This window comes from Pleurodeles waltl, chromosome 11 (genome assembly GCF_031143425.1).
Source record: "Pleurodeles waltl isolate 20211129_DDA chromosome 11, aPleWal1.hap1.20221129, whole genome shotgun sequence".
Taxonomy (NCBI): Eukaryota; Metazoa; Chordata; class Amphibia; order Caudata; family Salamandridae; genus Pleurodeles; species Pleurodeles waltl.
The window spans coordinates 913597098-913624715 of record NC_090450.1 but is presented as its reverse complement, the minus strand read 5'-3'; the positions used below and the strand labels follow the sequence as shown (position 1 = coordinate 913624715).

Here is a 27618-nt window from a genome sequence, read left to right as displayed (position 1 = left end):
ACCTTTTATTATGAACCTTAACATTTTGAAGTTGAAAATAAATTAAAGTAGGGAAATGACCACAGACACACCTGCACTAGAACCCTCAACTTTCAATGTAAAGGTCTGAGACCTTAACCATTATGCCACAGGTGACTTCTTAGTGCGCTGTCACTTTTTGGAGTCATTGCATGGAGAGACCATTGTATTGACAATCTCTCTAAAAGAGCGATAGAGTGACAGGACCGTGGGGAGAGCCTCAAGGCTCCCGCGGTCCTAGCTGGCTCCCCACATTCTGTGCGAGGCTTCATTGCTCCCACAAACAGGGAGCTGCTTTTAATAGCTGCTCCCTGCTTGCGGGAGCAATGTTTTCCTCTTTATTCCCCACACGCTTATTTGCGTGCAGGGAGGACAGATAAAAACTCCAGAGTGACACCTCTCACTTGTAGAAAGTGGACTTTGTTTGCTTTTGCTTGGTGGGAGCTGCCAACGCCTACCAAGCAAAAACAAACAGCTATATCCCGGGGTGGGCACCCCAGGACATAGCAGGAGACGCTTCACTGGTGTGGGAGTCCCCAGGGTCATCAATGACTCCTCGACCATTGCCCCATGGAGGTGGTGGTTCCTGAGGCTGGGGGGGGGGTGCCGGGCGCCCCCACTATATTTGTGATTAGTGCCCTGGGGAGGTGGCGGTCCCTGGGGCTGCGCGGCCCCCACATCACATTTGTTTAAAGCCTCAGACAGCTGCAGGGGGCCGGGTGGCCCCCCTCACATAATTTTTATATATTTATCTATAGTTAGAAATTGGGTTACTGGTTGACTTGGGTGTGAGCCCTGGTCAAGCAAACCCCAAATTAACCTGTGCTCAACTCCATGGTAGCTTGGCACAGAGCAGTTAGACTTAACTTAGCTGTAATGTTTAAAGTATTTGTGCAACACTTCAAATAGTAAAACAGTGAAAACACTAAACAAAAAGGTCCAACACCAAGTTAGTAAAATAGAGCTTAATTTAATAAATAAAACAGGAGTAAAATCCAATCAATGGAACCAGAGTTATGAATTAAAACAAAAATATATATATATATAGCGCCTAAAAGCATAAAGCGCCAACTGCGGCTATCTGTTTACACTGGACTGGGTCAAAAGTTCATGCCGACCGCAATGGGGGGCGAGTCAGATACAGTCCCTGATTAGTCTCACTAAACTTTTACCTTCTCAGGTTTTGTGCCAAAAGGGTTGCTGGAAGCAAGGAGAGTGTTGCAGGCTGTGGTCAGCGTTGCACAAAGAGCAGGCCAGGTGTTGCAGACAGGTGGCTTGCAGCTTCATGTTGGCTGTCCCACACATGCTGTGGATGTTGATGTGTGAAGAGATGGGTTGGTGGTAGTTTGTGCTGATTTTCAAACCGCGTGTAGCGGTTCCGGTGCAAACGGGCCCAGTCGTGAAGATCCTAAAGCTAAAGCTGGATTTCAAGAGCTCGAGAAGCACACGAGGTTCTAAGGACCTGTGAGGCACCATTTGGGGGTCAGGAGGTTGCTGAACACTGGTCCAGGAGCCTTTTATGTTCCTGAGGCTCAGATAAGGAGGCCAGCAGACTAGCACTTTGTCACTTTGGGCTCCTGGGTTCAAGATTAAGTTGCAGGTCCAGTTCTCCTTCCTCTGGCAAGATAGCAGCATGTCAGCACAGCAGGGCTGCAGTTCCTTTAGAGCAGCAGTCCAGCTGAACAGCAATCCTTGTAGCAGCACAGCAGTCCTTGGTTTTCTGGTCAGAATATCCACAGATCCATAGGTGTACTGAAGAGTTGGTGTCTGAGGTCCTTCTTTTATATCCTACAACCCTGCTCTGGAAGGTAGGAGGAGCTTCTAGATAGTGGTTTGAAGTGCTTGGAGTGTCCTGTCTCCCCTGCCCTGGCTCCAAGCTGGCTGAAGTGACACTGCAGGCTTGTTAGGCCCTTTGTATGAAGGCAGAGCACAGGCTATTCAGGTATAAGTGGGTCTGCTGAGCTCCCCGCTCCCCATCATGCCAGCAGATGGCCCACGCAGGCACACCTCATATCTCTATTGTGTGACTGTCTGGGAGGAGTTCACAAAGTCTGCTAGTTACACCCAGTCATGTGACCCAGGCCACACAATAGGAACAAAAGTCCTAAAAGTGACATTTGATAAATTGTGATCAAAAACCCAACTTCACCACTAAATAGGGCTTTTCACCCCAATTCAAAAGACACCAAATATGAACTGGTTATTTTTTCCCATTTGGAAATTACACTTCTAAAATGTAATAAGGCAACTCCAAAGTTAACCTATGGGAGAGATGGTCCTTGCAGTAGTGAAAACCAAATGTAAGAGTTTTTTACTACCAGGACATGTAACACTCAAATGTACATGTCCAACTTTTTAAATACATTGCACTTTGGGCTGTCCAGGGCCTATCCTAGCGGTGACCTATATGTATTAAAAGGAATGTTTGGGTCTGGCAAAAGGTTTACTTTTCCAGGTCGAAATGGCAGTTTAAACTGTACACACACACACAGGATGCAGTGGCAGGCCTGAGACATGTTTAAAGGGCTACTTAAGCGGTGGCACAATAAATGCTGCAGTCCCAGTAGTAGCATTTAATTTAGATTTTCCTAGTTTTAATGACCGAAAGTCTTAATTTTATTAAAGACACGGAGGCGAGTATTATGCATTTCTTTTCTTGCTTTACTTCAATAGCAGCAGTCAAAACAAACAAACTACAAATCCCAAGTGGCAAAGAAAAAAGAGCCAATGGGAAGAAAAACGTAGTCCAAACATGGTAACCAATCAGAATATATGTATAGTATTATTACGTCACTTGACTGCGACCAACCCTCTTTTCTTGCTTGATAAGTCAACCAGAACTAAGTAAATGAGAAATAGAGAATAAAATAAGAACAGTCATAATAAAGGACAATAAATCAGAACAAAAGTTCATCAATCCAGGAAACTGAGAACGATCCGGAACAACAGGATCGGCAGCCATCCCAACTCTTGCTGAAGATGAAGAAGTCGATAGTCTGGATTTCAAACCGATAGATGCTGAATTACGTGGAAGGTTGAGTAGTAGACGTGGACGCAGAAAGGGTGGGAAAAGACAATAATTAAACAGTGTGGTGGGATAATACTCTCCTCCGTGTCTTTAATAAAATTAAGACTTTCTGTCATTAAAACTAAGAAAATCTACATTTTATGTCAAGACCGTAGGCTCCTATTATGCTTGTTCAAAGCGAATTAATCACATTCATAGAAACATTATCAACAGGTTTGCAATAAAATACTTTAAATACACTATCATTAGACCAATCTGCAGATCTAGGAATGTCCTTGAAGCGGGAACCCACCCAAAAAGCTTTGAATGTCATTACTCCTCTAGAAGAAGGCACCCCAAACATGGAGGTATCAATACCCATCAAGGACATAATCCCTTTAACCCAACGAGCTAGAGTAGTGGCAGATACAGGATTATAGGGTTTTCTAAAAGAGATAAGAAGTTGGGATACAGAGGGCACTCTTAAATCTGCATTCTTTTGTTCATAAACTTTTAAACATTGTCCAACACGTAACTTAAGATGATCCGGAAAATAAGGGTAAAATACTGAAGTTAAATTGATTTTAGTTCGACGAACCACTGTGAACAACACTCCTGATGGAGTAAACTGACAAGATGAAATGTCTAAAGCTTTAACATCAGAAAGACGCTTAATAGATATAAGACATAACAGCATTTGTTGGATAACATTTTCAAGGCAAGCGTAGTATTATCAGGCCATGACAACAGGAAATTTAAAACTACATTAACGTCCCATAATTGCCTATACTTGGGCAACAGAGGATTAGAAAACTTTACTCCCTTCAAAAGTCTGTAAACGAGAGGATGTTCTCCTACTGGTTTTCCGTTCACATAAACATGGTTGGATGAAATAGCCGATCTATACAGATTAATGGCACAAAAGGCCTTGCCTTTGCTGGCTTCTTCAGCTAGGAACTTAACGATGAAAGTCACATCTGCTGAAAGGGAATCAATGTCTCTTCCCAAACACCAGCTGTGCAACAAAGACCAAGCTGATTTGTAAGCTTTCCTAGTCCATGGATCCCAGGATTGTTTGATATATTCTGAAGCCTCCGACAAAATGAAAGGTAGAGGCTGGGAATTCCCAAAATTTTCCACGCCGAAAGAGACATAAGATTGTCTAAAATGAGATTGTGAGGATGATGCAGCGGATGCAACAAGAGGTTCGGAAAAGAACAAAGTAGGAAAGGAAAATCTGTTGAAAGTTCCAAGAGGATTGGGAACCAAATCTGGGTTTGCCAAAATGGAGCTATCAGTACTAAAGTGGCTTGCTGTCGTCTCGCTTGTGCAAGTACCCTGCTGATCATGAGGAAAGGGGGAAAAGCATAATTCAGGGACTTTGACCAATCGTGTAAAAAGACATATGATGCCAAGGACAACGGATCCGGCCGCCAGCTGTAGAATTGAGGAAGTTGAGATTTGAGGCTAGATGCGAACAAGTCGATTATCAAAGGGCCCCATTTGTTCTGAACTGATTCAAAAATTGAGGGGTGAAGTTTCCAATCGCTTGAATCTCGAAGATGGCGCGAATGCCAATCTGCTATCGAGTTGAGAGCTCCTGCAAGATACTCTGAATGAACTGAAATTTGGTTCAAAAGGCAAAATTCCCCAAATCCCTTTGCCAGTTCTGCTAAGGGTTTGGATTTTGTACGTCCGAGATGATTTATGTAACGGACTGCAGAGATATTGTCCATCCTGAGAAGGATAGCACAATGAACTTTGTTGCAAGGCTTATGATTGCAAAGGAGCCGGCAAGCATCTCTAAACAAATGATATGCAATTTGGACTCCTCTAAAGACCATGTACCTCCAGTCGATATTGGTCCACATCGGGCCCCCCAACCTGTGCAGCTTGCATCTGATTCTAACACTAGATCTGGGGCTGATGCAAAGATAGTTCTTCCGTTCCAGGCATCTAAATGGTCTATCCACCATTGAAGTTCTATTCGTGATTCGAGATCTAGCGGGATAGTGTCTGCATAGGATAGGCCTTTTGTTAAATGTTGAATCTTTAGTCTCTGTAGAGCCCGATAGTGCAAGGGACCTGGGAATATCGCTTGAGTAGAGGAAGAAAGAAGTCCGACTATTTGAGCAAGTGATCTTAGAGAAATCCAAGAACTGCGTAGGATCTGAAGAATCTCTGATTTTATTTTTGCCAAAGGGAGAAGAAGAGTGGCAGACACTGAATTTATTTGGAATCCTAAGAATTCTATAAGTTGAGTTGGAAGCAGAAAGGATTTTTCTTTGTTGAGGATGAAACCTAGATCGGATAGGAGAGAACATGTTAGTGTCAAGTGAGACATGAGAGACTGAGGAGACTGGCTCATTATAAGAATGTTGTCTAAATATATGATGTGTCACACCTTGAGCTCTGAGGAAAGCTACCACCGGTTTCATGAGCTTGATGAAGCACCATGGAGCTGACAAGAGACCGAAGGGTAGAGATGTAAAGTGAAAGTGTTGGTCTAACCACTGAAATTGGAGAAATATCCTGAAATCTGGATGAACTGGAACAACTAGGTATGCGTCCTGTAAATCTAACCAAACCATCCAATTGTGTTGAAGGAAAGTATCTCTGAGACGAAGAATCGTTTCCATTTTGAAATGTTGATAGACCACAAAATGATTGAAATACTTGAGATTGATTACTGGACGCATCTTATTGTTCTTCTTTTGAACTAAGAAAATGGAGCTGGTAAAGCCTGATGGATCAGGATGGGTAAAAGCAATGGCTTGCTTTTGTAAGAGAGACTGTACTTCTGAAGAAATTAGATCGGACATTTCTATCAAAAAACGTGGAGGTAAAACTGTTTTGGACAGGATTTGAAAAAAGTTTGATAATATAACCTTGTACCATGTTTAGAACCCAAGGGTCTGAGGTGATTGACAACCATTTTGGTAGAAAATAGCAAAGACGACCCCCTACAGGAATAGGACCAAAATGTAGGCTTACCTGATTGATTGGAAGATCTGGAATTCCTGTAAGCTTGGGAGCGGAATCATCTGCCTCTCGGCGGGTAGAATAGTGTGACCTATATTCTTGGTAAGATGAATTGTAGTAGCCTCGGGAACCTTGGTTGGAATAACCACGGCCGGCAAAGCGGTTCCTGCCTCTGCCATCCTGGCAAAAACACGTTGCGTAAACATTTTCTTTAAAGGTTGTTGAGCCTTGTCCAAAGAGGTAAACGTGGCAACATATTTACTCAGTTCCTTAATGAATGTCTCCCCAAAAAGCAAACCTTCCGTTTTGACATCGGGATGTACCGTCGCCAAATTAACCAATTTTGGATCAAGTTTAAGTAATAGGCTTTTTCTTCTTTCATGAGTCAGCGTGGAGTTAGCATTTCCGAGGAGGCAGACTGTCCGCTGAACCCATAACGAAAGTTCTTCAGGATCAGTAAAAGTGCCATCTATCCTCGCTGCCTCCGCCAGATCAAAAATGCGTGTAAGGGGACCAACGACATCCAAAAGTTTATCCTGACAAGAGGACCATGCTTTGTCCACCCCTTTATGAGGATCTTTACCAAATTTACTAAAAAATGTTAGAAGAGGTTGCTCAATAGAAGGAGTAATTGTGGCTTTCTGAGAAAGGGAAGGGCAAAGGCATTCAGATTTTAACTTGGCCCTTATCTAGAGGGCAATTCAGTTTAGCGGATACATACTCCCCTACATGATCAGCAGGAACCCACTCAGTAGAGTTGAGGCGGAGAATGTGACATGGATCGAACATTGGTAACACTTCGGAATCCATGAGTGGCTTGGGTTTAGAAGCCTCCAACCAAGATAACCCTGTTTTTTTTTTTTTTTAAGGATGGGGAGATAAAGAACTTCCATCATCCTTGTCAGATAGATCAATATCTGAACCCATGTCAGACAAATCGTCAGCCGTATCAGGAATGGAAGTAATGACCATAGTAGCCATGATATATTTTGATTTAGATTTGCATTTTAAAGACCGTTTTAAATTGTCCTGATTTTTATTCTCCTTCGTAGGAGCTTTGTGAGGAACCGTGTCCTCTGCCATGTGTGAGGGCACCTCACTCACCTTTAGTGCCACTTGATGTAGATTTTTAGATTGTTTAATGGGTGAAAGGTGGTGTCTGCTTTCCCCCGCAGACTGGGCCAAAATCGTCTTGGTAATCATTTTAAAAACTGAAGTTTCTAAATTTTTGACAATTTTTTAATAGAAGAATTAACTGCTTGTTGTACAGAGGTTTGAATAAAGGCATTAATGTATTTTTTAAATGCATTGACCTCATCAGGGTCAACCTGTTGTAATGGAGAGCTGGCAATCTCCATGCTATGAGAGGATATGAGAAGGCAATCAACAGAGTTGATTAAAACAAGCAGAAAAGGGGTTAAAAAGTAAAAGGGAAGGCTGAGGCTGAAACTTCGCCTATGGGCTGTACTAAACAGAGCTGAGGAGAGAAACAGACTGGAAAAAAACAGAGCCTAAGCGCGGGGGTGGAGGGACTATAAATGAAATCCTTGACGAACTCAGACCGGGCGAGGGAAAGGAACAGTGAAGAAAACTGTGTCAGCGCTCCTCAGATGCGGGGAAAATGGCGACCACAATCTGAGGAAACGGTTGAAACCATTTGGGAACGAGCGCGAGGAAAAGCATTCCTGATATGTGCGACCGGGAAAGAAAAACGCTAAAGGCGCGATATGACTGAAAACCATACGGTAAATACAACTTGTACAAATACTGCCATTATACAAATAAATATTGGATAACAAAATCATAAAAGTACTTAACTTGACTGCGAGCAGCAAGAAAAAAGGGCTGTTTGCAGTCAAGTGACGTAATAATACAATAATACTATACATTTATTCTGATTGGTTACCATGTTTGGACTACGTTTTTCTTCCCATTGGCTCTTTTTTCTTCGCCTCTTGGGAATTGTAGTTTGTTTGTTTTGTAAAGCAAGACAAGAAACGCATAATAGGAGCCTCCGGTCTTGACATAAAATTTCCAGGCCGTGGGCACATGTAGTGTTACTTTACTAGGGACTTATAAGTAAATTAAACATGCCAATTGGATATAAGCCAATTCTACCATGTTTTAAGGAGAGAGCACAGGCACTTTAGCACTGGTTAACAGTGGTAAAGTGTGCAGAGTACTAAGGCCATCAAAAACAATTCAGCAAAAGTGGAGGGAAAAAGGCAAATACGTTTGGGGTGACCCTGCAGAGAGGGCCATATTATGTGTATGTATGTGTTTATGTGTGTATATGTATATGTATATATATATATATATATATATATACACTTTTCATAGCTGTTTGCATGTAAGCATATAAAAGGCTCCTCAAACCAACATGATGTTCCAGTAGACAACACACTTATCACTTATGTGTATATACTTGTGTGTCTCAATAGCAGTATTTACTCATGCTAATAACGCCACTTAACACTTTACATGTTCATTCTGAAACAGGCACTCTAGCAGTAGTATTAAAGAGATGACTCTTCTATGGATACCCCAAAACCACATAGCTAATTTACCTACACTCAGGAGACCCTGCAGGATACATTGTGATATGTTCTTGTGCAGGACAGGACAAACATGAATGTGAGTTTGGAGGTATTTCATACAAAAACTCAAATAGGTCAAATTAAGTTTTTATGCCAGGCACTCAGGAGGAGGAATCTCCACTATCTTATGGCTATAGTCTTGATCGATATCTCTGAAAGAAAAATAAATCATGATCCATATTTGGAATGGACACTCCTCCTCCTCTCCACGTAGTCTTCAGATGAACCTTGTTTTCAGATTTCAGGCAGGATCTGGAAAACTTTGTAGTGATGTTGATTAACCACATGAGATGGCATTGTCTTTGCCTAAAGCTGCCCCCGCCGTTGCAGCACCATTGGAGCCTGATAGCCAAAAGTTGTGCCTAGCGTCTCTGACACTGGGTCCATCCAACCCCTTTGTTTTCCTGTGGTACTGGAGGTGTCGGGTCCGCAAACAACTGAATGAGAAAAAAATAAATCTGACTCATTTTCCTCACTTTGTTGAAGTCCTTTATTATTTAACTGCTGTTTCATTCATATAATTATTGTGTCCTACACAGGATAGTTTTCCTTTATTGATGAATAAATTGTTTTCCAAATGGAAAAAACAGAAGAGATTTTAGTTTTTCAAATAGGCTTTGTCAAATGATTACCTTGGAAAAACAAATATTATTTGAATTCATAACATTATTTAACTACCCCAATCTGTAAACTGTTTCATTTATGTGTATATCTATATTTCCACCTTTTAATTGTATGCATTTTTTTTCTTTACAACTAATTACATTTCTTAAATTCAAATGCACTGTGAAAAATACATTCATTTTACAATAAAGACTGCTTCTAGTTTTTATATCCAGAATGCCCATTGTTCAATTGAGAAAGTTTATTGATTGTGCTCCACATGAACAACAATTAATATATAATATACAGTAATATAAACATTGTTTTGACAATCCTTCCTGTTTTCTGGATATTTACCTACTTCAAAGCTGTCTTGGTGGTTCTCTGTTGGCATTATTATATACACATACATTTGATTCAAACAAAGAGCAGCACAACAATATGGTTTTAATCCATTTCAAACAGAGTCTTCAACAGCAACGGTATGGGGGCCTTTTCATTTTTTTTAGCAATCCTTAATTCTTGGTCTTTTGTGTGGTTTCCTTTGTTCTCTTGTGTGAGAGCTCAGATTCATGGACAGCGCCTATGATATCTACACCCAAGAAGTACAAGAAGCTGGCTGCTTTTGCACTTAGACCATCGGCTTCAGCATCAGTGGCATGATTCCTTCTCCATTATTGGGAGTCTGTGGTTTGGCCTCAGTGTAGACATTACCATAAAAGGAGCAAGTAAAGAACATTCAGGCTCTTTGAAAAATAGGTACCAGAGATTAAGAAATTTACAAAGCTAGAAACCGTTTCTAGATTCCAAGATTTCTTTTGGACCGCATAACGACGTTTTGGTCTTTCCAGAACCATATCCCTCTCGGATGAGGACAATCAAACTGAACCATCCATCTTCTTGACCTTTCAGATTGAGGATTATTCCTTGACCTTCAAAGTCCCAATAGAGGTGGCACCTTTCTGAAAGGAGATTTGCCCATTCTTGATGAGTGTTGTTCAAACAAGATATATCTCTTGCCACTGTTTTCAGAAAGCATTTGAAACGTGTAATGGCCCTTACACTCAGAGAAACCAAAGAGTAACAAATTTAAAGATATTTGTCTGAAGAATTGCCCACCAACACTGCTTTGCCCTTTAGTTATGGATCATTGGACTCAAGTAGAGCATCTTGGCAAGAATACCACATCATTACAACTGTCAAGACAAGAAGTGTGAAAGTACAGGCCTGCCTTAGCCTTACCTTCTGCAGTATGAGAGTGATGTAGTTAAGGAAACCACTAGACACTGTGAATGATTGCATAGTCATGCTTGTTTACTGTGAACCGGGTTTTCTAAGCACAGGCATTCTAGAGGAATTGACAAGCACTAAAACAGCCAACAATGTTTTGGTGGGAAATGCTGATTATTTAGTAGGTTCACATAGTGCAGCACTCCGGCTTGATGATGGTATTCCAGCACACAAATACCATCATCAGTACAATAAATTTCTCTGCTGCAGTCACCAGTGTAACAGGCACAGGTGGCAAGCGCAACAGCTACAGTCATGATTATCCTTGTTCTCTTCCTTTTCAGCCTCCTTGATTCTCACACTCATTCATTCTCATTTTCCATCCAAACCATTTTCACTCCAAAATAAGGCAGTGCCATGACACACCTATACACAGGCAGGTGACATCTTTTCACAAGAGATGCGAGCATATCGGATAAGACCAGTGGAATCTAAAAAGTATGAAATTGAGGAATTCTCTTGCTTTTCTCTGGAGAACTTTGCATGTCCCAGCTTCACTCCTCCTCCATGCAAACATTTTCGAGTGGATGAAAGAATATCTTCTGCTGAAGAGATGTAATAGAAAATGTCAACCTTTCATAGAGGAGGAAGGGATGTTATTCCAGATCTTATGTGATCCTCTAGAAGTGAGGGCTCTCACCCATATTTGATCTGCATTTCCTCAGCAAGTGTATGAGGAAGCAAAATTCCTAAAGGGTTACACTGTAGGAGATTCTAGAGACTGGTTGCGCTGTAGGTGATTCTAGAGACAGTACCCCTGTACCTCCATGGTGCATTCTGTCTTGCGTCTTACCATCCAAGTACGTCATTGGGAATGTTCACAGTAGACACAGTAGAGAGAGAACACTTTTAATTAGTGGTACTTCCTTTCAGGCTGTTATCTTCTGTCACAGTGTTGAGCAAAAATGAATGCTGTGGTGAAAGCTCAATTACACACAGGTTGTGCAGACACTTGTATCTGGACAACTAACCAATCAATACCAAGTACCCTTAACTAGTGACAAATCATCAGGTTAGCAAAATCATTATTTTGGAGAGCTTGCTTTTTTTTGTCAAGTAGCACAAGTCTTTCATAATGTCACTACAGAGGATGCAACTTGTAACAGCAGTGTTACACACATATGAAAGAATTGGCATTTGCACCTTTGGAAACAGTTCAGCACATCAATTGGATCCTGAAGTTCTCTCCAGATTCCTTATGTTTTCAAAGATTTGCGTTCTGGGTGCTGGATCAAATGACATCCTGCTTTTTTCTGGTTTCTCATGATTGTTTGAGAATGAAACCTTTTACAGTGGAATATTCATTTGCAGTGGAATCCGTTTTTCAACAACCTTTCTGACAAAAAGGTAATATCTGCTACCTTACATTCAGGCTACAGTCATGGGGCCAACCATCTAATTCTTTTTAGAGGAAGCCATTTAGACCCCTAAGCTAAACCCAATAGTGACAACCACAGATCTTCTGGACTAGGGACAGCATTTAGGGGATCATGCTCTTGTTGGCCCTAAAGGCCTTGTTCCCCTTAGTGGCAGGAACAAATCTTTGCATTCACAAGGCAATGCATCCATCAAGTTTTATATCAACAAAAATGGGTTTTTAGATTTAGGTTTTTAGGTTCCAAAGTGCTGTTCAAAGAGGACATGTTTTTGTAGATTTGTACCATAGGCAAATAAATTGGAATTTTGCTAACTCTTCTAGGGGACACTGAGAATGAATGAGCAGAGCCCATAAGCAAGCATGCAGGTCAAGGTAAATCTATCAAACATTTTTCAGGAGATCCTATTGGCTTGGTTTGATGTCCTTTGCAACATAGGTGAGGAAAATACACAATGTTTTCCATTCTGTAGAGTTTCTTCAGAAGGAGTCACTGGCAGAAGCTCTGAACATAGATTAGTGTTTCATTTCCCACTATGTTTCCTCTGTCTGATTCCAATAGAATCTAAAAGGCATGGCTGATGTAATTGTGACCATGCTGACTGAACATGTCCGCTTAGGTTTCCAGACCTACATATCACTCCACCATGGTTGCTGCTATCGAGGAAGGATTTGTTTCAGCCCAACATGATGGTCCTCCACCCACTCCTGCAGTCCCTAAACCTGCAGGTCTGGAGTGGTTTTATGGAGGTGTTCTTTGTTCTGACCACTAAGCAACTTTCCACAAAAGAAAGTAGGCGGGTAAGCCCTAGTTAAACTGGGTTCAGATAGATCAGTAGATCTACTGATGACTTACATGTGCATCATTATGAGTATTGTATCTACTAGGCCCACAAGAGCAAGGCACGCAGATGATGGCCAGATTGCTGAAGAGGTTGCAGAGTATATTTACATCTTCACCTTTTATATTCCCAAATTGGGGCCTAAGTTAAGTTCAGGCATTTGCTTGGGGACTGGCTTACAAACCCAGGCATTAATGTTGTATGAAACTGCTTACACTTAAAACTGCCTTACTGCTTGCAGTAATGCCAGCAAAGAGATTATGTGATTTCCAGGAGCTATCCACACATTTACTTTACACTAAATTCACTGATGTTAGGGTACCCATGAGGAAAGGCTTTGACTGATGTTAGGGTACCAGTGAGAAAAAAGCCTACAAGTATGTCTAAAGGTGGTGTCAGAATTTCATATTTTGCCTAAGACCGTCTATATTTTGCACGCTGATTTCGTCTGTCTTCACATTATTTGAAAAAGGAGGAATTAGCCTCCAGATTGGACCCCAGAACGGCTCTAAACTTTTATAGATAGAAAGATTTTAAGATGTGTGGGTCAATGGTCTGTTTTTCCGTGGCTTCACAGTAGCAAAACTGGCTCTAGGGTATCATCAAAGGCCTGAAGAATATCCCACTGCAGCCCAGGTGAACTCCACCAGCTCCATGCGCAGGCCCACACCACCTTCAGGTCAGCTGCATCATTAGCCATTACAGCACCCCTGTATCCACTAGGATCACCCATATCCTTTTCTTTTTAGATTTTGTAAAAAGCTGTAGCCACACCTCCTTTAAAGAACACTAGATTGCAACACAATAAAAATCCCACATCTCCTCTCACATCCAGCACCAGTTGTCTGTATTCATTATTGGGTGGTATGTCAGTAAAAAATTATTCTGCCTTTCGGCTACTTTCACTCTATACAAATCCCACATCATACAGATAAATATAGATGGCAGTGCGCAAATAAACCATTTCCAGAGGGTTCTTTCGGTATCCAGACAATTCACCAAAGTTTGATTGTGTGATAATTAAAATTCTTATTCTCTGTCCCGGCTCATTGTGGGGTGCTGCTTTGGAAAGCAATCTAAGGGAACAAATATTCATTAGAAACATGTCATTTACCTTAACTAATTTTTGTTCTGATGAGTTTGTCACTTTGTGCAGATTCCTCATCACCCTTGCCTTTTGTATGATAGGGATTTTAATTATTCAGTAGCATTTCTTCTGGTAGTATTTTTCATCTTCAGCGTGAAATTATTTTTATTTAAACTCAGAAAGGTTCTAAACATTCACAGCAGATTTCACCATACTTATTCATATGTTCAAGAACCATACACCCATCATTCACCTATTGTAATGAATCTGACCTACATTATAACAGCCTGTTCATTACCAGTCATTTTTAAGGTTCTAAGATGTTCCATACCATGAAACCATTATTCATGTGCCCCATGCGTAAAACATTAGGGGAATAGCTGGGAAAGGAATAGAGAGGATGGAGCAACTTAAAACCACCAGTAGAAGTCAACGACTAAAGAAAACACCTCCATTTTCCACATTCTGTTGTGTCGCATAGTACAGTGAGTCTTTGAGACTGTAAGTCAGCATTTCCTGCCTCAATGCCTTGTACTAGTCCAAGATGCTAGCATTTGCCTCTAGCCCTCAGCCTCTGTTTCTTCCTTTTTCCCCACTTCTGGCCTTTACCTGAAAATCTGTAATGCCCCGATCCACATTGGTATCACCTAGCAGTTGCTGCCTTAATGAGATCCGCTGTTACTTCTGTTCCTCTGAGGTGTAGTGCCTCCTCGCTCTCACCAATAGTATCTATTTGACCATGAGGATTCATGGAAGCTTGATTATGCCTGGTGCTGCCTCTGCTCCACACACATCTGTGGTGGAACAAACGCTTCCAAGGCTAGATGTGCCCACCCCACACAAGCATGGTTGGACCCCCCAAGTGCATCAAAACCCCACCAATGCCATTTTGCAACTGCCACAGCTCACACAGGGATTCCACCTCCAACTCCAATTGCTCCAGAACCCTCAATTGCCCCACTTTGTTTCAGCGAACACAGCTGTATCACCATTAATTCCGCCGCCTTTAAAAGGTAAATGGTGCTGAAAGTGGCTGGGAGTAAAAAAGCATGGGCCTGAGAGACTGAAGCAACCTGTGGAGCCTGAAGGTGAGCTCAACCAGTCTTTCTTTCTGTCCCACTTAAGTTAAGTGTGGAAAAATAGTGCAATTTACCTCCGTTGTCATTTCTGGTGGGCTCCTTGTGGGTTTGTTGCTGGAGCTACTTGTACAATCTAGAGCCGATAAATCAACATTGCTACAGAAAATTCCAATCCATTCTAATGTCTTGATATATGAGGAATCTACATAAAGGTAATGTATCTGAGAATAAATTACTAAAGTTAAGCAACCAGTTCCTCTGCCATTTCTTTTAACATGTTCATGTTCTATTTTTGCCAATGTCGGCCACAGTCAATTGGCATATCTATACGTATTTAGAATTGAAAAAGTCAGAAGATGCTAAGTAGGGTGGTTGGATTTGCAAAATGTAACTGATAAACAGATTTCTGATAATGAGTTACACTAATAAAAAGATCTGGTTGTGTCAAAATGAAAAACATGTATAAGTTATCTGGGTATACATTAAGGGAATTGAGCTAAGCATATTTGAACAATGTGACCTAGAAGGTTTGCAAAATTATTTTGCACAAGCTTGTTCAAGCACTTTGCCAGGTCAGGAATTAAGTGCATGCAGGATTAGTATCACTTATGCAAGATTCCCTCAGCAGGAGAGATATATTTATTTTGACAGCAAAGTACCAGGGTTTCAGTTCTTAGTTAGATGGCCTATAGCTTGAGTCATTGAGAAGAGAAGGTTCATGTCTCAGTATGACAATTTGTACCGTGGTAGTGTCACTGTGTACATCAGATCTTCAGTATGTTGGGCAGTAAGTGAAAGAAACTGATGACTGCTATGCCAGCTTTTTCCATCTCCCCAATTTCCTGAATTAAATGGACAGTTCCTATACTTGCCTTGCTGCTGTGAAAAAGGCACGCACAGAATAGGCTCAATGCTGAAGGACATTATAGAGAAATGGCAGTGAAGATATGCACATTTGTTTCCAGGTTCTTTACCTGTCCTTGTGTGCGTAGGTTCTCATTATCCTTATGAGACTACTGGATTCGGGTGACAAAATCGCTGGTACTGTGGGGGACTGAGTCTGAACCCACTACAGGTGACACCTGCCGGCATAATCCGGGTTTTGTTCCGGGTAACTAGCAGTGCCTCATATCCACCCAAGAGCAGGGATGATTGGGCAGCCAAGAGCATGACACAATTGACTCCTCAGGAAAATCTTGGTCACTCAGATCTCATCCGTTTCTTTCAGTTACATTAGTCTCACATATGCAAGGACAATTGGAGGCAGAATATAGTTCAATAAGGTTTTATTGAAGTAACTGCATCTTAGATAATAGAGCATGTAATGCAATAACTAGGACGATGAAGCATGACAGGATTAAAATGTGTACAATGAGAGTAAAGCATAAAAATAACGCTACCATATTGTCACTAAGATCGTTAAGAATAGTCCTTCCTAGGCTATGTTAGAGCACAGCATGTTAAGCTCTAATTCTGCCCTTCAGGTCCCCTCTGGAACACATCATCCCTCATACCTGAGCAAGAGGCCTGTAGTCTACATAAGCAGCTACAGCGAAGCACTCAGCAAAAAGTCGTGGTCACCTGGCTGGAATCTCCCTCTAATGTACATGGGTCAAAGTAGTGTTTTTATAGTAAAACAGCTGATGTTCCAAGAAAGGATACCACATAAGTGTGCGTATGTTTCTGTGAACATTAGAGACAAAGCGTACCACTTTTGCCGGCAACCTATCTTACTGCAGCCTTCAGAAAAGCACAGAGTGAAAAAAATGTCTTGTTTAAGAACACAGTGCTGGCCTAGGCAAAGAACAGCTAGATAGAGAAAATAAAACAAGACCGCAAATGTGGCTATTGTTAAAATAATAAAAGAGAAGCTGAATAAAGTATTTCTGATGGATACACCTACCTGTGGATTCTTCACCTAAATAATTTTCCCCACGCCCCAGCTTCAACGGAAATTTTCTTCTAGCTCTGCACGTCGACGTCACAATTGCCCGACTCCACGCGACGCCGTATGACGTCATCCAGGCAATAAGAAGCCCTCGTCGATGTGCAGACGTCAGTTCCCTTTTTTCTGTGCCTTCGAGTAACGGTTTTTCTTTGAGGCTAACAGGGAGCTACAGTTGCACTTCGGTGTTACCATCTCTCAGCCAAGAAAATCTGGCTTTAAACCTTGTAACCAGTGTAGGAGTCGGATGTCGGTCACGGACCCCCATGAAAATGATTTATGGTGCCTTAGTTCCGACCATGAGGTCGAGTCATGCGGATCGTGTCAACGCATGAATCCTAAGGCACTTAAGGAGAGAGAGGCGAAATTATTCCTGGCCCGTTCCAAGAAAAGGAAGGAAAGGCGTCATCGTAGAGTGTCTTCTTCGTAATCTTCGAAGACTCATCGACGCCACGGGGACTCTCGGCGTCGTCACGAGTCTCGGCGCCGATCGATCAGGGGCCAATCCAGGTCCAGATCCAGATCTCTGTCAGCTCGGCGCCGACCGACGTGGGAGGTTAGCCCGACCACCACACCTCCGCCTCCAACGACTCCGGCTTCTCCGACTTCACCCTTGTCGGTGTTTGAAGTCGAGCCTTATCAGTAGCCGGCTGCTTCTTCGGAGCAGGAGAAGCCTGGTCCATTATCGGCCTCTATGCCGGCTACGGTTCCGCAGGCTGGTCCGGCTTTCCCGGCGCCGGGTACGGATCCCGCTGCATTTTTAAATGCAATGTTCAATATCTTTTCCACCATGGCACCTGGTGGAGGGCATGAGGGTCCGTCAGGCCCTTTGGCTTTTAACTTGGGTGCTCCGGCTCCTTACAAGCCGACACCCTTTATGCCCTTTCTTCCTTCTGGAGCCGCTTCGGCACCGATGCCCTTGGCGTTGCCCAGGAGGCCTGTGACGCCTACAACGTCTGCTGTCCCGGCGCCAGTGGATTCTCCACGGATCCAGTCTACAGTGAAATTGCCTGTGGCGCCAGAGGGTCCGGCGTCGGATGGATCCGAAGAGCGGCGCTGGCGAAGATCTTCGGCGTCGGCCGACGCTTTATCGACGCTGGGACTCGAATTCAGGCTCTGATCCAGGAGATTAGCTTTACGGCTCCTGGAGGAAGAGGAATACAGCAGACAGCATTTGGAGGAAGGCGAGATCTTTGAGCCTTCGGGTGATTTCCAAGGCTTGGACACAGCAAGTCGCATTGACACTTCCCCTGAATGGGATTTGGCGTCCCCAGGGGAGTATACTGAGGAAGCTGCATCATTTCATGAAGGTAATAAGGAAGGCTGCCGACTTTTTGGACCTTCCTCTTCCTGCTGCAGAGGTGAAAAGAAACCTTCTGACTGAAGTGCTGCATCCGGCGTCGGTAGTGGCAGAGCCTCTCTTGCTCTTCAATGAGGCTCTTTTGGATCCCATTAAAGATATCTGGAGGAAGCCAGTGACTTCAAGAGCCGTCAACAGGGCGGTAGCACAACGCTATCGTGCGGCTCCAGGTGACCCGGACTTTCTCTCCAAACATCCAACTCCGGAGAGTTTGGTTGTTCAGGCATCGTGCTCCTCTCGGTCAGCTCCTGGTTCGTTCCCCGGGACCCCTGCGGACAGGGAGTCCAAGAAAATGGACCAGGCAGCAAAGAAGGCCTTTTCTTCGTGCAGCATGGCTTTGAAGTCGACCATTGAGACTTGCATTTTGGGGCGTTATATTCATGCCCTTATGGAGGAGGCTAAGGGTCAGCCTGAATTGCCACAGGAGGTGTTGCATCTATTAACGGACGCTGAGGCGGCAGCGACCCAGGTGATTCAATCTGGGTTGGACACCTCGGACTCCGTGGCAAGAGCTATAGGTACATCCATAGTGACGAGGCGACAGGCTTGGCTGCGTTCATCAGGTTTCTTCCCGGATGTGCAGGCTACTCTCCTGGACCTGCCTTTTGACGGAGAAAAACTCTTTGGGACAAAAGCAGATTCTGCCCTTGAACGCTTCAAAGAGAGCAGAGCCACAGCGAGGTCGTTGGGACTTCAAGCAGCTACTTCCTCTACCTTTAGATCTTTTGGAAAAAGTAGAGGTTTCGGTCGTGGCTCCTCCTTTCGTGGCAGGTTCCAGGCGGCACAGGAATCTGCAGGATCCCTGCCTTACAGATCATTCAGAGGCAGGGGTAGAGTACGATCTAGGGGGGCCACCCAGCAGCACTCTGCCTCTTCCTCAGGAGGGGTGCAGCAGGAAAAGCAGCCTTAGTCCTCCACCACTCCCTGCTCGCGTGTCTCCGGTAGGGGGGAGACTTGCCCGATTTCTTCCAATGTGGGAGTTTATAACATCAGACTCTTGGGTCATCGACATTGTGAAGAAGGGTTACGCTCTTCCCTTTCGGGAGTTCCCTCCTCCCTTCCCTCCCCGCTCATCCTTCTGTTAGGACGACCATCTTCTGTTGCTACAACAGGAGGTGTTATCCCTTTTGTCAAAGGGCGCAGTGGAGTTGGTTCCGGAGCAGGAGAGGGGTCAGGGCTGTTATTCAAGATACTTCCTGATCCCCAAAAAGGATGGCCGGTTGAGACCAATCCTGGACCTGAGGATTTTGAATTGGTTCCTCAAACAGGAAAAGTTCAAGATGCTGACCCTATCACAGGTTCTTTTGGCGTTGAATGAAGGAGATTGGATGGTGTCTGTCGATATGCAGGATGCATACTTCCATATTCCGATCCTCAAATCGCACAGGAAGTATCTCCGGTTTGTAGTGGGGTCGCAGCATTATCAGTTTGCGGTCCTCCTGTTTGGTCTTACTTCAGCACCTTGAGTCTTCACAAAGGTGATGGCGGTGGTGCGGCAGAGCTCAGAAGAAGAGGGATAGCGGTGTTTCCCTATCTGGACGATTGGTTGATCAAAGCCAAGACTCAAGAGCCCGTGCAGCGTCACCTGCAGTCGACAACTCAGTTGTTCAACCTGGGTTTTTCAATCAATGTGCCCAAATCTCACCTGGAGCCCTCGCAACGCTTCCTGTTCATAGGGGCAGTACTGGACACAACATTGAATCTGGCCTTTCCTCCGCCCCAGCGGGTTCAGGACATTCAGGCGTTGATTCCAATGTTTCGAAATGGAGCAGTAGTTCCAGTCCTCAAGGTCCTACGTCTGCTCGGTCTGTTTGCTTCTTGCATACTGCTGGTCACTCATGCACGCTGGAACATGAGTGCTCTTCAGTGGTGCGTCCGCAGGCAGTGGTTTCAGCACAAAGGAGATCTTGAGGATTCGATCAGGATCTCCAGAGACACTGCTGTGGATCTTCAGTGGTGGGCTGCGGTCGGCAACCTGTCGCAAGGAAGGCCGTTCTCGCTGCCTCCGCCAGTGGCCACAGTTGTAACGGATGCTTCCACTCTAGGGTGGGGAGCTCATCTGGGGGACCAGGAAATCAAAGGCCTTTGGTCTCCAGTGGAACACAGGTTTCACATCAATCTGTTGGAATTGCAGTCAGTACGTCTGGCTCTCAAGGCCTTTCTCCCTTCCCTTCGCGGTCAGTCAGTCCATGTCCTGACGGACAACACTACTGCGATGTGGTATATAAACAAGCAGGGAGGAGTGGGGTCGTATCTTCTCCGCAGAGAAGCTCTTCGACTCTGGTCCTGGCTTCAGGACCACAAGATTTGCTTGGTAGCAAATCATTTGGCCGGGGTTCTGAATGTACGTGCGGATGTTCTAAGTCGACGCCTCTTGGTCGACCACGAGTGGCGTCTTCATCCGGATCTGGTTCTTTATATCTTCCAGATGTGGGGGTGACCGCGGATAGATCTGTTTGCTACTCAGGAGAACGTGCAGTGCCCGTTGTTTTGCAGCCTCCAGTATCCGGTGCAAGGAGCTTTGGGGGACGCGTTTCAGATGTCCTGGAAGGGTCAGTTGCTTTACGCGTTTCCTCCCATACCCCTATTTCCTCGAGTTCTGAGGAAGATCCGCCAAGACGGGGCCCAGGTCATCATGATAGCCCCGGATTGGCAGAGAAGGTTGTGGTATTCGGACCTTCTCCAACTCTCTCTGTGCCCTCCGCTCCATCTCCCTTACAGGGTAGACCTCCTCTCGCAGGGGCAGATTCTACACCCCACCTCCAGAGTCTGCACCTTCATGCCAGGAGATTGAACGGGCAATCTGAGTGCTTTTTCTCTCCCGCCAGAAGTGGTGGATGGTATTTTATCGGCCAGGCGACACTCCACCAAATCGATCTATGCAAGCAGGTGGGCTAGATTTGTAGGCTGGTGTGGAGAGAACCAAATTAATCCCTTAAAGGCTCACTTGTCTGACATATTATTATTTGCTCTTTCCTTGGCACAGAAGGGTTGTGCAGTTGCCACAGTTAAGGGCTATTTATCAGCGCTGTCTGCTTTTTCTGTGCCTCCCAGATCAACCCTCCTTGTTTAAATCTCCACTTGTTTTGAGGTTCGTTAAGGGTCTCACTAATAGGTTTCCACCCACTCCGTTTGTTATGCCACAGTGGGATTTTAATTTAGGGTTGACATTTCTAATGGGATCGCCATTTGAGCCGATGCACTCTTGTTCTTTGCGTTTGCTGGTCTTAAAGACTGTATTTCTGGTAGCCATAACATCGGCCAGAAGAGTGAGTGAGCGTCAGGCTCTTAGTGTAGAATCTCCATACCTTTCCTTCTTTAGAGACAAAGTGGTGTTAAGGACCAAGGCGGCTTTTCTCCTGAAGGTTGTTACACCCTTTCACTTGGGGCAGTCTATTACTCTCTCTTCCTTTTACCCTCCGTCCCATCAATCCAAGGAGGAAGAGAGGCTCCACCGATGGATCCACGAAGAGCATTGAGCTTCTTTGTCGACAGGACGAGGGAGTTCAAGCAAGACGATCAGCTCTTCGTTGGATACCTGGGGAAGAGGAAAGGCTGAGCAGTCCACAAGAGAACGCTGTCCAGGTGGGTCATTCTCTGTATCAAGCTTTGTTATTCCTTAGCGAAGAAAGAACCACCTGTGGGGCTTCGAGCTCATTCCACCAGAGCTAAGGCTGCTTCATCGGCCTTGGCTAGGGGTGTTCCTGTGGTTGACATCTGCAAGGCGGCAACTTGGGCATCCCTCCATACTTTTGTCAAACATTATTGTTTGGACTCTGAGGTCAGGAGGGATGGCCATTTTGCATGCTCAGTGCTGTAGGATTTCTTGGTTTGACCATTCAGGCACCCACTTACGGAGGTAGTACTGCTTTGGGACTCTTATTCTTCTGATGGATACACCTACCTGTGGATTCCTCACCTAAAGAATAGTTACTTACCTTCGGTAGCGCTTTTTCTGGTGGATACATTAACTACCTGTGGATTCCTCACGGTGCCACCCGCCTCCCCGTTGCCTGGCTGGTCTTACCACGAAATCCGTGGGTGAGCACCGTTGTCATTTATATTTGTATATAATTGGATCATGTATATAATTATGGCATGTATATATGTATTTCTTTCTCTGATTTATATAATTCAAGGAAACATGGTTGAACTTGACTGGTATATTTGTTTCCATATGGAGGTGTTGTTGCCGTTAGTTTCATTTTACTTTTATTGTAATAAATGTTGCGGTTTCACTCTACTTGATGTGATTATGTTCTCTTCAAGGTCAATGTTCACCTTTTTGCCTCAAAGGCACTTAAAAAAATTGTGATAACTGACGTCTGCACGTCAACGAGGGCTTCTTATTGCCTGGATGATGTCATACGGCATCGCGTGGAGTCGGGCAATTGTGATGTCATCGTCGACGTGCAGAGCTAGAAGAAAATGTCAGTTGAAGCTGGCGCGTGGGGAAAATTCTTTAGGTGAGGAATCCACAGGTAGTTAATGTATCCACCAGAAAATGCGCTACCGAAGGTAAGTAACTTATTCGTCTAGGTAAAAAGTGCACAGCGGCAGGCCTAGTTTGCCACAATAACGTGGGTAAAACTATCGCTAAAATGGCTACACAACACTTGTTACTAGTCTATTCTCAGCTCCTCCCTCACATTTATTAAATTTCAGATCCAATTCCAAGTTCTGCACCATAGACCTTGTCAACCAGGCTATCTTCTACACTAGTCCAACATGGGTGGAGAAGGGCATTATATTTCTTTGTTCTAACTTGAAAAATAATTGACCACGTTTTGGACATGTTGGCTCAGGGTCGAAAGATCTTGGGGGGGCGGGGAGGGATTATTACATATTAGTGAGACTGGTGCCTTGGCATGGATTAATGAATTAGGAACCAATGTGCGTATCATGTTTATTTTTCTTTACATTTGCAATTTATTCTGCGTTTTACCGCTTTATTTGTTAATGTTCATTTGAGATCTAATAGAGATTATTGTGTTAAAATCCAAACCAAAGTACACAGTTTTACAGTAACGCATTGGACATCTGACAAATCTTTAACAGAAAAGGCAAGTGTATTTTCCAACCTGCATAAAAGTTATTTGTTTGACAACTTTGATTTTGTAAACCTAATCATAAGATTCTCCCTGTCTTTTTAGCATGGTGTAGACATACGTGAAGAAATGCCTGATCAGACAGCCAAACGAATGCTGACTCTTCTAGGAATTCTGAAATACAAACCTCCAGGAAACACAGGAGACATGTATGTATTATTTTATCCACTTTCTGTTTGTTTGGATTTTGTGCATTTTACTGTCATAAATCTTAATATTTGATGTTGTTGAATTTCATTTTCCCCTCGACATTATTTCTTGTGACATTCCTAAATATTTCAGTGTTAATTTGTGTCGTAGAGGAAAACAGTCTCCTTGAACTGAGTATAAATATACCTGCCTTATCAATAAGAATGTTTTATCTGTACCAGTAGCATTCATTTCACAGGAGCATGTTGCGCAGTGCTTTTTGTCAATATTTTAAATGTGTCGGGTTCATGGTGGTTTAGTAATCCTGTTCCAGGTTTCTTTCTACATTTCTTGGTCACACCCCGGGCATCGTTATCTGTCTCCGTGTTTGCATGGTTACCTATGTTGTTTGAATGTACGTGGATAAGCTGTATGTAATTTATACTTTGTTTCTGTAATTGTGCCTTCTTTCCACACCTTGTATATGGAAGAATATGTGTCCATTGCCATTGCTCACACAAAGATGATGCTGCAGAGTTAGGTTTATCAGCAGATGCAAGCAAGCATATTTATTTTACCTTTTTAAGTGGATATACTGGCATTTGCTTTTGCCTACTGGAGCATTTGTTTGCCACAGTGCCACTGCACCTGACGTATTTGGGATGTCCATGGAGGATAGGTCAGTTTTGCAGGTTCCTAACATTTGTGTCCTCTTCTGGAAATTGAAGCGGTAATATGGGGTTTTAGATAATGGTGACAGATCTATACGATTGCTCCAGGACCATTCTACTAGATATTTGGTCTAAAGTCAGTAAAACGTTACTGTAAGCTTCCTCTACAATCTGGAAGATAAGGCATACTTGAGTGTATGGACTTCACTTGGAACAACATTTACATGGCAGCTGGAGTACTAGTATTTTTTTTTCCAATTGCAAGACTTCCTAATGGCCCTATACCTTTTGAATCGTTTGCTGTTTCTTCTTCGGAGACGTTGCTCGGGTGGTGCTCCAACTAGACAGTTGATGGGCGGGAACTACAGTCCCATTGCTGTTGAAATCGTATTGTTTCACCTGTATTATGTTCCAGGAAAGGCCTCTCAAGCATTGTAACATTAGTATCTTTTCAGGAGGATATGGGGAGGTAGATTTTATTTCTGCTTGACTTTGATTGATGCTGAGATTTATATTTGTGGCACCATTGTCATTATGCCCTCAAGGTGACAGCTTTGAGAGGATCTTTGCTGGTTTCATATTTTTAGGGCAACACTAGCCCTTCTGTGGACTGCATGGGTAGGGCATTGTTGTTTGGTTTGTGAACTGCAGCCACTATTCTTCAGGAGGTTCCCTACTGGCTCCATTCCTCCACCCTGAATCGAAGTTTTCTAATGGAGATTGTTTCTTTCATTTTCGATATTTGGTCATATGTTGGGCTTTAGAACGTTGTTTGCATTTGTATTGCACTAGCAACCATTCAAGGCAACATAGTGGGCTTTCTCACTGGATGTCCTTTCATATAAAACTGGGAGAACCATCAATTGTCTTTTGGTTTTGATTGTGACAGTATAGTAGTGTTTATGTTCAGTATTTATTATACAAGTGGTTGTGTATGTTAGCACTAAGGTAAATTAGGCTTGATCGCTGGAGATCTTTGTAGAAACGTATGTGTGCATGTCTCCCTTTAGAGTTGGATATTTTGTTCCTTCACAGGTCAGGGTAGAGTGTTGTGCCTCTGACTGCCTCCTAGGTTTCCTGGGCTCTGCTACATGTAGTTGCAACTACTGGAGCTTCTGTCAACGTGATGTGCAGGTCTGAAATCTGCTTTCGTCAAAGTAGTGCTATTTTGATCTTGTACATCCTTCTTCTTTGTCTGGTATGGCCATTGCCCAGACTTCAGAGTCCGGACTCCCAGACAAGCAATATTGTTGCCCTGCCACGTATTCGCTTCTGACAATTGGGATCAACTTCTGGTGTTTCTGAGACTGTAGTGCTCCCGTGGGTGCATATTTCATGAAGCAGTTTCTGACATAATGCTTCTGTATCAGCACCTCCACCCTCCAAACAAGGTATGCCAAATATAACACCTTGTCCTTTGCTGTGTCTTTTAGGAAGGCAGTGTAACAAATACTAATTCAGTCTTGTGGTGCCTTTTTGTCTAATACTAAAGAAGTGTGTATTTCATAATTAATAGCCTTAATTTACAACTGCTGAGAAGTTTTCAATCACATAAAAAGAGACCCTGTTATTTTATAAATTCTCTGAAGACCTCTTTGAGTACTCAATTTCCTCCTGCTTTAGCCACATTCCTCTCCTCATTTCCTTTTGCTGATTTCCAGTTAAATAAATTAAATGTATTTACCAATATCAAACCCGTCAATACCGGTTTGCAGGTCAATTTGCAAAGGGAATTAACTTAATCTGTATCTCCTAGGATCTCCACTGACAAAAGTCTTGACCAGGTTTTGAAGAATCAGATTCAAATAATATCTATTTCCCTGTAGTCTTGCCAAATGGCCTGCAACAAATATCACATGTTTTTTATGAATGGTACTGAAGATTCACCAGCCATATCATGGCTGTACATTCCTCCAAATAGAAAACTCTTATAATCTTTTTCCATCTTCGTTAAATTCATGCCCTTAAAATTTGTAAACCCACTGCTGCACAAGAACTTTACAAGGAAGCGCATTTGCATGCTATCAACCACTTCAGGTCATCGAAGCCATCATAAAATACACAATGCCATCATGTTTTTACAGTAGTTTTTTTTATTTTACAATATTTGCTACCTTTATCAGTACAATACAAACAATATTCATCTAAATTTACTTCACTTCTATGATAAATCCTTTCACTGCAGAAATCTCAATTGGGCACTGCAGCGTGAGTAAAGACAATAAAGACAGTAATAAGACATACTACAGCAGGGCATTAGTTGTGCCACCAGTTCAAAGTTCATAGTTCTTGCCGTAATAAGCAAAATAATGTATTTTTGCTGAGGGCGCAGTTGGTTAACACAGAGGGCCTGATTTAGAGTTTGGCGGAGTGATTACTCCGTCACAACAGTGACCGTATGACTGAGTAACTCGTTCCCCTAACTCTAAAACAGGCCCAGAGTACTATACATACGCAGAGTGTGTTTGACTGCACACAAAATCATATCGTCTAGAACAGTGGTTCCGAACCTTTTGACTTCTGTGGACCCCCCACTTCATCATTACTGGAACCTGGAGACTCCAACTAAATCATTATTTGAATCCGGGATCATCCCCCTCCCCCTCCCCCTCCTCTCCACTGAGTCATTACTGAAAGCTGGGGGCCTAAACTGTCAGTATTATTTAATTTTCTAAGCAGTAATGGACCCCGTAAGGAGGTTTTGCAGACCCCCAGGGGTCCCCGGACCACAGGTTGGGAACCACTGATCTAGAAGAACACTATTACAGTGGTGGCAAATTAGGCGGGATTGTTGTGGCATTGCCCAGTGTTTGATTCCTAGAGTAGTTTTTGAAATACCTGGCATGATATGCACAGGTAATGATGATATTTTGATGTGAATGCAAATAAGCATGAGATGTAATTAGATCAGTGCTTACCAAGCAATTAGAACCACAACTTATTTTTTAGAATGACAAACATTCGCAACCCAGGTAGCTTTAATAGACTTGAGTCAAGTGTTTATTTATTTATTTATTTTTTCAGTTCAATTCATAATATTTATAGAGTGCACAGCTACCACAAAGGAAGTGTGCTGGCGCTAACGGAAAAGCTCCTAAGACCAGAACTAACCGCTTAATGTAACTAGAGAATTGTGTGGCAGCACACTGTCACTTACAGACAGCACATTTTCTATTGAACTGTACACTAAATTTGCACAGACATACAGTTTTACTGGTAAAACTATATTGCACACAAATGATAATGTGGGGGAATTGATTCATGCATCACCAACAAGGTGTCGTGATTTATTTCAATCCTATTAAAATCTTAATTTCCATCACACTTCAGAATCCCCAAAAAATGTTTTTCATCTTTGCTTCCCTAACTGCTGAATGTGCACATTTCATTTACAAGTATTTACATTTTGTTGTGTGTTACAAACAAATGGCATCTTACAGCCTGTCCGATAAGCCCTGCTCCTTCGCACCCCCAGCACCCTACCAAGTTTGTCACATAATTCACTTTACTTTACTTTTCTTCCTC

At 43.2% G+C, this 27618-nt stretch overlaps 1 protein-coding gene across 1 annotated transcript in view; it reads left to right on the top strand.

Moving 5' to 3' along the window:
* IFT81 (intraflagellar transport 81) overlaps nucleotides 1–27618 on the top strand; it is a 616811-nt gene that overhangs the window by 50564 nt on the left and 538629 nt on the right. The window contains exon 3 of the mRNA XM_069214881.1: nucleotides 23339–23442. Coding sequence (XP_069070982.1) covers nucleotides 23339–23442 — 104 coding nt within the window. The remainder of the gene's footprint in view (nucleotides 1–23338; nucleotides 23443–27618) is intronic.